At 33.4% G+C, this 15,785-nt stretch overlaps 1 protein-coding gene across 1 annotated transcript in view; it reads right to left on the bottom strand.

Moving 5' to 3' along the window:
- RYR3 (ryanodine receptor 3) overlaps positions 1-15,785 on the bottom strand; it is a 183,209-nt gene that overhangs the window by 36,427 nt on the left and 130,997 nt on the right. Inside the window, exons 58-70 of the mRNA XM_072337850.1 lie at positions 15,129-15,244; positions 14,791-14,858; positions 13,851-13,972; positions 12,295-12,344; positions 11,687-11,747; positions 11,358-11,596; positions 10,692-10,773; positions 8,982-9,112; positions 7,947-8,267; positions 6,450-6,690; positions 5,981-6,068; positions 5,778-5,870; positions 1,235-1,249 (exon numbers count right to left, since the gene is read on the bottom strand). Coding sequence (XP_072193951.1) covers positions 1,235-1,249; positions 5,778-5,870; positions 5,981-6,068; positions 6,450-6,690; positions 7,947-8,267; positions 8,982-9,112; positions 10,692-10,773; positions 11,358-11,596; positions 11,687-11,747; positions 12,295-12,344; positions 13,851-13,972; positions 14,791-14,858; positions 15,129-15,244 — 1,627 coding nt within the window. The remainder of the gene's footprint in view (positions 1-1,234; positions 1,250-5,777; positions 5,871-5,980; positions 6,069-6,449; positions 6,691-7,946; positions 8,268-8,981; positions 9,113-10,691; positions 10,774-11,357; positions 11,597-11,686; positions 11,748-12,294; positions 12,345-13,850; positions 13,973-14,790; positions 14,859-15,128; positions 15,245-15,785) is intronic.

The raw sequence follows: 15,785 nt of genomic DNA, 5'->3' as shown, positions 1-15,785 counted from the left end.
GTGGCGTCACTATGCATCTTAAGTTAGGAATACCAAAATATACACATGTATATATTAAAAAAACAAAATAAAAATAAAGGAAAAAGACAAGGATTGTTTTACTTTTTTGCATCTTTATGCCTGGGGATGTTTTACACATCTAATTTTCCTTATTTTTTATTTTTTAGATTAATAACTGGCTATGAATAAGTGAAAAAAAAAAAAAAAGCTTGAACATTTTAAAACATGAAAAAAAAATAAAATCCATTCTGCCTCTGCCATCAGCTTCTGCTGTCTGTTTGCAAACCTTTCTGATTAATGTGCAAGTAGAGTCACAAAGATAATATAATAATATAATAATAGTTACGGGAAAGTTTGACAAAATCCAAGATCAGAATCAGGACTGTTTACCACAATGGCTCAATTTTAACTTAGGCTTCCAGTTCAGTTAATTAAGAACTCTTTAAATCACCATCAGGCACAATTCTGCTTCTCCAGTCACAGCGTGAAGGGAACGATGAAAGGGGAAGCCATTCAAATGGATGCCAAATGATCCACTTTACTCTTTATTATGCATCACTAATGAAGTGCACACCGCAAGCTGAAAAGTATTCATCTGTATTATAAAATTTTATTTAAAAAGGTAATACGAATGATGCAAAGATGAACTATGGTTCATTAGAGACTAAGGAAGTCTTGAATACAAGGATTACTGAAAAGCATCCTTGCACCTCACATGATTACGAAGAATTTTTTTAATTTTGGCAAAAGATAGTATTTCAACTCTGTACCTAATTGGACTTAATTCACTCTAATGCAATCCTCTATTCAGCTGAAGACACAGTACAAGTTATAGCATGTTTCTCCCACATACTTTTCATGAATATCATAAGCCAAATACATGTTTGCAATGACTCTACTTAGTAACAATGTCTGCTTCAATATACTAGAAAACAAAAACACAATGAAAACCAAACCAAAACCAAAACAGAATGCAGAAAGACAGCAGAGGGGGAATGTACATCTAAATTAAAAACATGTAACTTTGCTACATTTTACAGTAAATAAACATCTGGGTGATCTGAAGGCAATTTCAGCTGCTCTGGTCAAACATTGCCACTTTATCTGTGAGATAGTTTAAGGGACTAAGGCCTTCAAATTTGTGACGCCACTGCTATGGTCAATGGAAAGAATGCTTGGAGCCTGATTATCTCTAAAGCTAAAACAAAGACACATCATGCACTTTGACCTGTACCTTTACTTGCATGGCCTGTATGAAAGAAAAATAAAGGGAAAAACATAAGTAAAAGAGATGAAAAGATGATAACTTACAGGTTAGTCATAAACTTACTCAGCTCTACTAAAACAAAACTTACTGTAAATTTGTAGCTAAAAATAAGCTGTGTGCATATTATCAAATGAGAACTTAATGAAATAATTTTATTCAGCTTAATTTCTAATAAATGATTGAATTTCTAAACTTATCTTGCTATTCAGCATGACATTATACACTAACATTTGCACATCTAATAATTAAGCATAACATTATGTCATCATTGCATCTTTTCCCATATTGTTAAAAAGAGCCATGCCTAGATAACACAATAATGAAAAATATTTCACCAATATAACCCTTTCCTATCCCCTCCCACATACAGCACTGTGAAGATGTGACATTTCATTTATATATACATTTTTTCCCACTGTGTAACCTGTCTTGTAGGTAGCCTGAGAGAAAACTTCAGTTAAGTTCTTATCTCTCAGCAGTACCCACTTTGAGAACACTTTTGTAAACTTAGCTGTAACTCATACTTACACTTTTTTTCCTGTGTTATTTTAATACATACATATATGCAGTTAAATAAACCAGGTATTCTCACCCAAATCTAGGTTATCACTGTGTCATGTAATCTCAGAAAGATAACAACACCTTCTTGTTACAGTAAAACAGCACAAAAAAATCAGCTATAACATAGAATAGTCCTTGACTGGGTATGGGAAATTGTTATAGGAAACAATCGTTTAAAAACAAAAATAACAACTCATAAAATCAAACAAGTTTCCTTTTTGGCTTCAAACCTCTGACATCAAGCTATTATTAAAATCTCTTTTATATCCCACTATGTTTATGTGACTTAATAATGAAGACCACCTGTAAGTGAAGAACAACAGACTAATAATCAAATTAAGCATTAAGCACCTTAGAACTTTCAATGCTGTTCTCAGAAAAATAAAATTTAAAAGTGTGAAATATGTAGATTCTGCACAGACATCGTTCATCAAATATAAATGTAAGTAAAAACAAATAAAAGTAAAAACAAGATGTTAATTTAATTTATTTGAAATGACCACTAAAGTAATCCCTACCTTGGATATATTATCTGCTGCAATATAACTAAAGGAATATTATCAAAGGATAGAGCTCAGATTCTTGCAGAAAAGCCCAGTATGAAATTCTCCAATAATCACAAATTTGCAGATAACATGCACTGCATATTAGAAATGGGCACCACCACAATGCTATTTCCTATACAAACCAGAATTATTTGACAGCCTCAGACTTCTCTAATAGGCCTATCCAAAGACTTTTTAAAAATAGATACAAGTTAATAAGTGCAGGTTGATATAACAGAACTTCATTAGGATTTCCAAGTGTTTGGTAACTGAAGCATATCCAGCCACACATTCTTTTAAGATTCCAAAGCTTACACATAAAAATTGCCCACATATGTATTACACCTTTACTGTGTAAAAGTGAATGTCAACATTTAGCCTTTTATCCCAATTAACTATGAAATACAATAGGGAATTCTTACAACTTAATAAAAATGCCATTTCATCCAGAAACCCATGAAAGCTTTGGAAAAAAAAAAAACCAACAACCAGTCAAACAAAAAAGGCAACCAAATAACTAGGTTAGTGGCTGAAAAGAATGTGTTCAAATTCTCTATTTCAACACTTATTTCAATGCAGTCTGTGTTTCCAGCCTCTCCCAGACTGAAAGTTCTCTAACTTACCATTCCCCTCCGAGCACTCTGCTGCCATTTTTTTAGAAAAGAAAGATTAAAAAACTTTCTCAGCTGTTATTATGTTTATTTGAGAAAATATTAACAAGTTTAGTATAATGAAATCACAATGGTGCACCACTGTTATTAGCTTTGGAAAAATAACATAATACTAATTTGTTTGTTCACTGCATCACTTTTTTCTGCATATTGCATATGAAGATATAGAACCTTCCACGAGTGATATGTATCCCATATTACTATCAATACAGTATCCTAAATCTTAAAAAAACTTGTTATGTCTCTGTGGTACGGCAGACTTGCTTAAAGCCGTCTGAGATCAGCAGAGATTCCTTCTCCTTTAAGAGACTGAATTACTGTTTCTTGGACTGATTGCCAGTACCAACATTCATTTTCACATGAATTTATCTCTCCTTTCTCATGCCAGATAAATACATATAATATATGTATTTATAATTGCAGTATTAAACAAATGTGAGCAAAGAGAAATTGCTAATAAGGGCAAAGTGCTAATTATTCCATTGTCATACACAAAGTAGTTACTTTCTGAACTGTCAATATTCAAGCAGAGAATTATAAAATTTACTAATCCTCTAACGTAATGTGTGCTTTTGATTACCCTATGATTATATCAGTAAGTAACAAACCTTGTAGCATATCCTGAAGTTAGGGTACTTAAGGTATTTTCTTGCTCATTCTAAATTCCAGTCTTAAAAAAAAATTCAGATCTAAACGTGTACATTAATAAATGCACTTGTGTTTAAGAACACTTTCATGACATATAAAATGTTATCAATTTCCTGATAATAAACCACATATATAAAAACAACACAACATATCTAAATGTTGCCTTATGTATTGGACCAGGGATTTTATATCATTATGAAAAAAATGCTTAAGTGATCTGCAATTGTTCTGCAATCACTCGTGCAGCTATGCTACCATTTTAGCAAAATACCCGGTCATGAATAATATTGAGTTCCATTTCTGTCTCTATATTAGCAATAACCAGGTGTAACATCCTTAAACACCGTGTTTTTACATTAGTATACTTATAAAAATTTATATGCATGTAAAAAAATTGCATATTCTCCCTGTGTTTCTATACCCAAACAAAGAAAAGTATATTTACAGAGGGATCCAAATCTATATGATAATGATATATTACTTTAAATATACACAAGTATTTGAATATCTAATCTCAAAACCAAAGCCTTTCAGCTATGGGTTATATAAATTCTTGATGCTGAATTCCTTTGATTTTATTAAAATCAAAACATTATGAGGGATTCTTTTACTGGTTTCGGGGTTGTTGTTTTTTGCTGATTTGCTTTGTTGTTCCTTCCACACCAGACTGACTGCAGTGTGACAACAGTTTATGTCATGTTACCAATACTTCTGTGAAACTCAATTTAGATTAAATATTTATTATCTGATTCTAATATACCATGAATTGAAATTTAAGAATTACATCTCATTCCTATTTCCTCAGATCAATTCTAACATAAAAACACCAAAATATATGTACTATATGTATACTTAACAAGTACCATATTACAGTTTTGTGTTAGTGTTCAATTAACATCACATAGCCTGGAATTTGCCTACTAGTACTTACTAATACTTGCCTCACTAATGAGGATTATACAGACACCTCTATTCTGTCTTACTGTTCCCTTGGAGCTGTATCTTGAAAATAAGAAAATGCATTAAATATTTCCTTTCCTTCAAATACAGAATTCTCTGCATAGTTTGAGAACTGCTATTCAGTGTCATTTGTAATCCAACAAAGTTGATCTGATATTTTTAGTTGTAAATTTTCCAACAACAGCATTTGCCCAAACCAAGTTTCCAAAAGTAGTAAAGAAGCAAAGCATTTTTTTCAAGAGAATTTTTAAAAATTCAGAGAAACTTTTTTTTCTCTGGCTCTTTATTATATAAAGTTGGACTTATGTAGTAGCTGATTTACGGATAGAATCAAAATATACAGAAACAAACCAATAAAACTTACTCCCGTCCATGGAATACTTTCAAAAGAGGATTTCACTAAGCACATTATAGACATGAATAAATGAAAAGGTTTTTTGCTATGTTTACCAACACTAATTTGGAATTAGTTTTCAACTGACTTGTGAATCTTGTTATGAGTAATGCAGTCTCCCTCAGCTAATGTCAGAGACACTTTTTACCTTGACATTTTTTCTGTTACGAAGGGAACAAATGCATTTTGCCATCATCATGTCAGCATCTTATCATATTGAAAATGAGTAAAAAAGAAATGAACGTGGTCATTAATAAGAAACAGGAAAAACAGTGCACATGTGGCACCATTTATGTATAAATGAAGACTTATATGCAAATACAGCACTCCTCCCATCAAAGCTGATAGAACAATACTGAAATGCACAAGAAAAAGTTCAGGCAGTCAATACTTCTTCGCTTATTTTACAAAATTTCCTCTTTTTATTTCTTTTTTAAAAATCAACAACCTGCATTACAACCTGTGTTCTCTTATATGTGTAGCTACTTCAAATCAAGTTCTATGTTTTAATCTTCCATCTTTGAAAATTTAGTAGTTATTTAATAACTAATTCTAAGACACTTAACCTCTATTGTGCATGTCTGTTTCCACGTCTGGCATCAATAACCAATGCTATTTTTTATTTCTTCCATCAGCCAAAAAGCAGCAATCTAAGCAGATTTTCAGAGACTTCTAACATATTAAACATGTGGTGAAAGATTGAATTGATCCAAAAATTGTTATTAACTTACTTTAGACATCTTGCTCTTGGTATCTCCTGTTAAAAATGCCAAATTGTTGATTTCATTCTGAATGACAAAATTTTGTTCTTCTCTTTTGAAATTCTATAAATAAATACATAAACAAATAACTACCAATTCCATTCATTCACAAGTACTTCATTTAGATTTACGGACATAGTGAATTGGGGAAAAAAGTATACGTCTTATCTTACATGTGATTTGCACCACAGGATAAAAACTTCAGCTACCATTCGAAACAGTTCATCAGAATCTGCATCTGGTTTCTTTAGCCAGTTGGCTCTGATTAAAAGAAAGAAATAAAAATAAAATTAAGAAATATAAAATGTGAATTTTAATAATAGATATTGCTCTGTTTAAGAAACTGGGTCACTTTTGTGTAGTTAATCAAAGTTCTATGTTCCATTCTCATAGCCACAGAGATCATTTTTATTGTTACTTTAACAAGTCTCCAACACAAACACTATTTCTTGGTTACTTATTTTTGCCTGTTACCCTCCCACTGGTGACATGTTTTTATGCATTCAGTGAAGAGAACCAGAAAAGAAACCTTGCTGAAAACTCTTGTACTGAGTATTTCTCTCTCTCCCCCTCCTTCTGAAAGGGATACTCTTGTGTAATAACATTGGGTTGTTTAATTGTTGAGTTCTATTATTAGTTTACCTGTTGTTGTCTACATAGCGTATCAGCATTGGATAGAAGGCATAGAGGTCTCTACAAAGAACAGCAAACTCATCGAGGATAAGTAGCTCAGCTTCTTGAGTGTCACTTTTACTGTCTGCTTTCAGTTGCTCCTCTTCCATCACAATCTTTATAGCTTTCTTCTTCAGTTTCTCCAGTGTTGGAATAAAGTGAGTTTTCAGCAGATCAGGTCTGGCTTTGCTGATGATAGGTTGAGCATAAACTACACAAAAAAATATATTTGATCTTAAAATTAATATACAGTCAATTCTTCTAATTGTATTAAGGTGAATCCTCTGTAGTTACAAAAAAACAGGGTCATAGTGCTATAGTGCTCCACATATTTCTAAAGCACAGTGAAACTATTAATTAAATTATGAATGCAGCTTTATCAACCATGTTTACTGAGAGATTAAAAGCCAGCTACTGGGAATTCAGATTACATATTTCAGTATTATGTCACAGGATCATATAATATCTTAATTTGAAAGAGATAATCGTGTCCAACTCCTGACTGTATGTGTCACCCCTCTCAAAAAAATACTTAATTCTGTAGCTGTTCAAATCATTCTTGAAATCCATCAGGCTTTGCACCATGACCATTGCCCTGGGAAGCCTGTTGCAGTGCTTGACAACTCTCTGATTAAGAACCTTTTCCTAGCACCAACCTGATTCTCCCCAGATACAGCTCCATAGTGTTCCCTCGGGTCCTATCACTGTCACAGAATTAGAATCAGAGATCCGATCAGAGATCAGATGCCCCTTTGCTCCCCTCATAAAGAAGCCCTAAAGCTGTTAAGAGGGCTCCCTTCAGACTTCTTTAGGTTGCACAAGGCAAGGGACCTCATCTGTTCCTCATACATCACGTTTCCAAATCCTTCACCATCTTTGTAACCTTCCTTTAGATGCTCATTGCTAGCTGTGAGTCCCTCATATATTGCGGTGTCCAAAACTCAATATGATGTTGCACCAGCACAGAGCAGAGTAGGATGATCCCTTCCTTCAACTAACAGTGCTGTGCTTGCTGTGATGCACCCCAGGATACTTCTGGCTACCAAGGCAATTTAACTACCATACTTTTGGCAAGTCACTTTTTTTTTTTTTTTTTTTTTTTTTTTTGGGGGGGGGGGGGGGGAATGTGGGTTGCATACAAAGTTTAAAATAGTAGGCAAAAAATAAAAAAATTCCTATTTTGACTTCAGCAAGCTAAAATGCTCATAATATAATGCAGCTCACTAGAGTAAAAAAGTTTTCCAAGAATTACACTGTATCTCTTCTTACAGTGAGGATACAGTACATACATAAAAATAATACTGAACTTAAATAAAATGTTATTATTGTTCCTTATCTGCTTTTTACCAAACCATCCTTCTTTTTTTAATTAAAAAAATATTATATTATGGGGGGTAATATAGTAAATTATAATTCATTAATTACATATTATTGGATACAAATACTCTTTAGAAATATTTAGAGTACCTGCAATTCTTTTCATCCAAGATGCTTCATCTATTCCCAAATTGTTGTTAATGATTTTCAGGATATTTCCCAGAATGATGCTCAGATGCTCAGATGTGATCATTGTACAGAAAGGCCCAGCACTTTCGGGAACACTCTCAGACCCTCGTTCCCACCAGTAGGACAAATAGTTGCACAGCATGGGTAAGATAACCTCAATTACATGAGGCATTTCAGTATATCTTGCTCCAGACTCTGCTAAATTATTAATTTCCTTTATCAGTCCATCCAGCTGAGGGATCTCTGGACACATCTCCTCTACTGTATCAGGCATACCTAAAACTGCAGGCAGGAAAGAGTAGAATATGAAGAGGCTAACTAACAAAGCACAGGGGGAACATCTACATTCATTTATGTTTAAATACAAAATACAAAGAACAGTTTTGCTCTATTTCAGCATACAAGCTAGTTTTGAGTAATGCAGCAAACAGTTTAAGGTTACAGGTAAAATTAAAATTCAAGTATGCCTTGTTTACAAACTCTGCACACATCTGTCTCCCTCTTGAGACAGACATTAGAATCTCTCAAGACTAAGTGGGATAAAAGCACGTGAAGAAAAACTATGTAAAAAGACACCTGTTCATTAAGGTTACATGGAATCACAGTCACGTTCTGTCAGAACTTCTTTATGTAGAACTGCCTTAGATTACTGTTAAGACAACTAAGCAAGAATGATATTTTTTCCTGTTCACATAAATAAAAAAAGCACTAACATCTCCTAGAGGAAAGGGACAACATTAATCACACAGAATCACAGAATGTCCCGGGTTGGAAGGAACCTCAAGGATCATGTAGTTCCAACCCCCCTGCCTAGCTTAACAGTCTTAACAAAACCGGACAACGTTAAAATGACAAGTAATCTTATAGCAATGATAGGAGCTTTATCCTTTTTTTTTTTTTTTTTTTTTTCTCTCCAATTATTAAAATTTATTTCTAACATTTGGATAGGAGTAAATAGCTTTCCTCCTCCTTCCCCCACTGAGGAATAGTACTTACTTGCTCTTTCTCTTGCACTTTTAGTGTTGAAGACAGACAATGGGTTGTAGTGGTTGAGAGAAGGTTCAAGGAATGCTACTGGAATGGCTGCTGCAAGAGATGCTAAGCACTCACCAAGTGCAGGACGTTGCCTGTATATGACAGATACTAAAAGTTATCAGAGAAGAAAAGATTTTCACTAGGCTTCCAGTTTCTAGCATATGTTATAGAACTGCAGTCTTGAAAAATGTTATGTCTCATGTGAACAGGTGCAAGAACCAGCTGAAAATAAACCTCAGCACAGAAATAAATCTAACCAAGACATACCACCAACAAGTAAACATCATCATCATACAGCTACATAAACACTATTTTCCAGGGGGAAAAAAAAGGGGAGGGGGGGAAATATAGAGATTATATAGATGAAGGTGCCTTAGAAATGAGTTAGATAACACTCTTCTACTGAAATACTGAGTAGTATGTTTGAAATCCTGCCACCCACCTAGACACTGATGTGTGCCTACAACCTTATTGTGAGTCTATTGAAAATTTAGGAGTCTAACTCTTTTCCTGAGATATATTTGATCTGAGGTTCCTCTAAGAAGGGAACTGGTGTAAGTGATTCTACACCCATATCTAATGCAACTATCCAGTGTTTGTGGCCAATGAAGTAGAGGGCTGCGCTGTGAGTTCTTCCTATCAACAGCATCTCAAGTACAATAATCTTCTAATTTCTGTGAGATCACCTTGACCCCTAGTTACAGTAGGGGTGAGGCACTACCTATCTTGCCCACAAGATCTGTGTCAAAACATATTTAAGATTTTCAAGTCTAGAAGACAAAAAAGGAGCCCAGATTTGTAATGGATGTGTACGTGACTGAATTTGTGTATATATGTGAGGATATCTTTTTCACAAAGGAACATGCATGCAGAGTGCAGAGAAAGAACTGTCCTGCAGAAAGTCCTCACATCTTGCACAGAAGGAATTGCTGAATAAACTCTAGACAGAAGGAAGTGAAGATCAGGACTATTAAGCAAACATAGGTAAATGTTCTCCTAACTGGGCTACAGAGCTGAATTTCCTTGGTGTCTCTCAGGCTTCTATTCAGAATTTTAAACTTTCGATCATATGATCACATAGAGTGCCTAAACAAAACCCCTCAGAAGCATAAGGAAGTGACAGTGGTTACCTCTGCTTCTGTCTTGTGACAAACCAGCCATTAGGGTCCTCTTTTTTGAAGCATTACTTATGGATAGAAGACTCTTTAATGGAAAAGGGTATAAAATTCCAGTTTTGGAGCATATCGTGGCCACTAGATTTTTCAAATTTTAATACTCAGATTTTAAAAAACACAAATAATTGATAAATGGGTTTCCTTTGTAGAGTTAAAGGCTGTCAGAAACTCTACCTGTGCTAAGGATTTTATGATCTAGACACTTATGCTGAGAACTCTGTTCAGAGTCATTAGTTTTTACTGTAGTTAAACTGAGGTCCTTGCAGATAAACCAAAATATGCAGGATGAGTTGTTCAGCTTTTGTTCAGTCAGGTATTTCTTTGCATAGAACTGAACTATGATACAGGCAACTACATTAAACCTAAATTGAATATTAACCATCTTCAAACTGTCTTCTGATTTACATTTCATTCCAACTGTTTTAGTACATTAAGAATATGTTCCTAATAAAAAAAAAAAAAAAGATTTTCACGTGCTGAGTTTTTCACTCAATACCTTTCAACATAGATGTTCTTCCCAGTCCCGAGGGAATAGAGGCTACAAAGAATTCTGTAACATGAAACTTGTACATCACCCACTAGAGAAAAATAAGAAGCAGAAAATAAGTATTTATTCAACTAAACACTACTTTCTAAATACAGAAACAATGACAGACATCAGATATTCCAAGAGGCTGCCAGATATTTGTTAATGAAATAGTGCAGATTATCATGTTTGTAGAACGTAATTTCAATCTAAACCACAACAGCCTATGAGCGTAACATCCAGGAATGTCATCTAGAGCCTCCCCACCTTCTTGAAGCTTTTTCATTGCTTTCCATCTTTTAATCATCTTCAGGTCTGGAGCTGTGATCTTAAATACATATAAGAAAGTTTGGAACAACATATTGCTGCACCTCAAGGAATTGTAAAACTAAAATACAGGGGGAAAAAAATAATCAAGGAAACTTTAAAATAAAATAATGAAGAAAAAAAACTTTCTCCAACATATGGAAACAAAACCACAAGGAATAGAAATGAGAGTCGTCTTCTTTAATAAGGCAAAAAAAGGTAAAAAAATTAATTAACTTATCTTCTGTGGGAAACTTGCATCATTAACTGTTAAAAAGGTGTTTGCATTATTGTAATATAATAAACTTCAAAATTAAATAAAATACTTACAAAGCAAATCAACTCCAAAATGATACTGTGAAATATGCTCGAAAATTGATGTCAAGACAGGTAGCAATGCTACTGTAGTATAATTGATATTCTGTGAAACACCTTTGATTTGTGTTCGTGAATGGGTAAATTTTCCAAGTTTAAGATTTTCTGAAGTTTTTTCCAGATCTTCAGCTGCATTTTCAAAAAAAGCTCTCAATCCAGCTTTAACAAGCTCAGATCCCGATTTCATAACAGTTCTGAAAAATAACAAGGGAAAATCTAACTGCCCCTGAAAACCTCTGCTATGTCTATATAGTTTGTAATTGTTATGAAAATTTACAACTTACCGAGTGTCCAGAGACTGAGCCAAGATGTGCAGGCAGCTCACCATTGTTGTAGAATCACTACCTGTTTAGAGAGAGAGAGAGAGAGAGACTGTGAGAGTACAATAACATAGAGAACATAGGATAATCTAATGATCCCAAATGTCACTATTGAAAATGTGCAGGTTAAATAAGACGTGGAATGCATCTCTTGCCCCATGTCACTGCAGGGAGGGTCACAGCTGGTTCCAAAACATTTTGTTTGTTTGTTTGTTTGTAAGTGCATTTATATAAAAGGAATGAAAAGAGTAATTTGGATCTACTTAGGTTTCATTTTCATCACTTGACTCTGCAGTATTCCAAGCTTTGTACCTTGTGGTTTCTACATTTCTTTCTTAGTTTTCTAATCATTACTTTTGTAAAAGGTATGTTGTATTTCCCCACATCCCCCTAGGCTAATAAGAAATTAACCCATCAGATTCAACTGTTGGATGATGGAATTCAAACCAATCAGTGTATGATGAATCTTGAAAAGCAAAAAAGAAGTAACTACAAAAGCATGAGATTTTTTAAGTAACTGTTGGATATTCTTCAAATTTTTAGCTTTATCAAGATCTTTCTTAACAACTTACCAAAAATTGAGATCCTATGTCTAACAAGAGCAGCTAGTTTGCAGAACAAGCTGAAGTAGAAAAGAAGAAAAAAACAGCAAGACAAGAAAGATAAAGATTAAAGATTTGTTTAGAGAATACAAAGAATATGAAAGAAAACACACAGTATCTGGAAAGTGTGTTTAGAATCAGAGGGGAAGATAGTAGTCAAATAACCGCATTAAGTAGCATAAGCATAGAAGCTTCTGTACAAACCAGAATAATAACAAAAAGTCATGAAAGAATGTAAGGCTATTTTTCAATTTTCCTTTAACTATACAATAAAAGAATCAGTGACACAACTGAAGTAATGAGGATAAAATTCATTAAAAAGCCATGTTATTCCACGAGAACTAGATATGAGCAATTTAGATTTCACAATTCCATCCTGAGTTCACAACCTAGATGTTCCCTTAATAGATTTTCTATTCCTGTGTATTATTTAGTATTTAGTATTCATTTCACTGGTTGTAGAGTGTCATTTGCAGCACAACTGAAAGCAAGTGTGCATGAAAACAGCTTAGATAAGCTTGGGACATGATGCTAAAATCCTGGAGATCTGCTATTAGAAGTAACATTGTACTGTAAGAAAGATTTAAATTATTTTATAAATATTGATTTTTTCCTCAAATTCTTACCATCATTCTGCCTATACTGAAGAAAACACTCACATTAAATGGCTTGTTTTATATTTCTAGTCACGTCTGTGCCATAGTCTGGCTATGACAGCTAAGACAGCTGTTATCTTCTGAATGTTCTTTCACACAAGCTGACTGCATTTTGCAAGGCTGTTAACATTTCAATGTGTAAAGCTTCAAGTCTAAAACCTACTTCTGAAGCTCACATGCAGAAAATGCATTCTGTCCCCTTTTACATATTATCATCATTCTTGTTAAAAAGCTTATTTACAACCATAAATATGAAATTTATGGGCTAACTATTTCAGCGATTTTTCCCACTCCTTGATTACAGGGCTACTATGCACTTTAGATTTTTACATTCTTCTCTTAGGAAAACAATATAATCTATTGTATCAAAACTTCATATCCTCTATTTAGCGACTGAACTGAAAGCAGACATGCTTCTATAGTTTTGAGTTCATGTCAAACCAGAGAATACGGGATAACACTACAAAGAGCAAGTGATAACACAATGCATAGCAATATGAAATGACTGGTTGTCTTCAGCCTAAAATGAAGTCAATAGGAGGTAATGCTAGCAGAGTTGCTTAGTAGGCTGTTGGCTATAGCATGAATGAGGTTGTTAGCATCCATAAAGAGATGTCATCACACAACACAAGACACTAGAGAGACATACAGTGCTATCTATTTTAAGCAAGAATACTTTAAAAAAAAACCAAAAACATGTAACTTCACAACATTCACAACACAAAGTTCAGTATCTGCTGTTCTGCTGAAAAAAATTGTATCTCAGGGAAGTGTGATTTTGAACTACCCATAAAGCTATATGAACTATCCTTGGGAAGTTTTTACTATTTAGATAGAACCTGCTTGTGTGTATCTTAATTTTCTACTTACCTTGCTACCATTTCCTTTTCCTTGTTTGATGCATATCCACTGCTACTGAGTGTTTTTGTTGGAGAAGACAGGAAGTACAAGCAGTGATTTGTAAAGTATTGATCAACTAATGGCAAAAGAACCTAAGAAACAGAGATACAAAATGTATTTTTCGCAGAACGCAATGATAAAGGTAGCTACAATTATCTGATTGGTTAAAATTAATTCAAAGCATTTTAGAGACTCTAAAATGGCTGTACTTTCTCATTTCAGACATGGAGTCATATAAATGAAAATCTGAAGTATTAAAATTTTAATTAAAATTTACATAAATATTGCATAGTGTAACACAGATCTATCTATCTTGGATCTCATACTACAGCACTGTTCTCTCATACAACACTGATAAATTTTGTTGAAGAGGAGATTTCCTCTCCACTGTTCACATATTGCCTAGAAATAAAAGGAGAGGGCTTTCTTTTTTTTTTTTTTTTTTTTTTTTTTTTTTTTTTTTTTTTTAAACTGACAGCATTTGTGTATTTCCAACACACCAACACAAAAGTCTAAGAAATGACCAAGGAATAATTAGACAATACTGTGACTTTACTGTATACTGAGTAAAAATAAAATCAGAAATTATTTATTCATTCAGTGTATTTTATTTCATTTAATAAATTAGCTGCTTTTAACTTCTACGTTCCTTTTCACATACCATATTTTCCAACAATTATAGTGAAATATTTTGAAATATGCTGAAATAGTTGAAGTCAGAAAATATGTTGAAGTATTTCTGAACACATTTGGAAATATCTTTTAACAACACACCATTCACTGCTAACCAGAAAAAAAATAAAAGGGAAAGATAAACTTCTGTTTTTGAAAAGCAGTCTTAGATTACAGAATTCCATGTTCTGTACAATGGAAGGCATATCTAAATTACTTGAAATACTAAGTCACTTACTTTGGCAAAGAATTTTATTTCTTGGTCATGTGGAGATTTTTCAGTTTTTCCACTGGTAACAATGGCTTCTGCAAGATTACAATAAAGGCTTGAATAATAAGTTGTCAAACAATAAAAAACACAACAGCTCATTTATACAACATTACAGACTTAGTTTTTAAGGAATGCAATTGAAACAGCAGAAACCGGTCAGTTAATTACTGGCTAAGATGTCCAAGAAAATCTACAAAGTAACAGACAGAATTATACTTTCTTGAAGGCACTACAAATTTAGACACAGCAACTAAAATATTTAAATATCAACTTGAACTATTTTCAAAATAAAATTGGCAACTTACCCAAATGTGCAATGAACTCTTGAGCAGAGTCAACATATTTTAAAATTTTCTTCAGAAACTTAAAGGCAAACCTCTTTTCCATGGATGAAGCATCCAAATCCATGTCATTCAGACCCCTATATTAGAAAGCATTAGAATAAATTGCTTCGATAAAGATGGTAGTATAAACGACTATAGTATTATTAAGCATTCCATTCCTTAAATCTTCTGCATATGGTAAATTTTCCTTAATAACATAATATGACCTCTCATGGCAACTCTTCCTCATCAGTTGCATACCAAGAAACATTTTTCTAAGAGATTTGATAGCTGTGGTTGTATGTATCTAAAATGTGTTTTAACCTAAGAACTTCAGGGAGGTGTTCCTTCACAAAAGAAAACATGGTACATTTCAGTCTAACAAAGTAATGCAAGACTGAAAATCCATCAATCCTACCTCAATGAAGTTCTAAAATCATTCAGGATCACATAAGAAAAAAAAAAAAGTTTGGAAGAAACTTCTGAAAGTCATCTAACTTACAAAACAAATTTGCTCATGAGTACACTGCAGATTAAAGAAATTCTTAATGCTAGCAAATTTGTAATTTTGCACCTTCTCAGTTATTTTGATGTATTATAAATATGCTAGCTATGGTACAGTAACTCACAGTTATATTA

The sequence above is a fragment of the Excalfactoria chinensis genome, chromosome 5, assembly GCF_039878825.1.
Source record: "Excalfactoria chinensis isolate bCotChi1 chromosome 5, bCotChi1.hap2, whole genome shotgun sequence".
Lineage (NCBI taxonomy): Eukaryota > Metazoa > Chordata > Aves > Galliformes > Phasianidae > Excalfactoria > Excalfactoria chinensis.
This window is presented reverse-complemented; position numbering and strand designations above follow the sequence as displayed.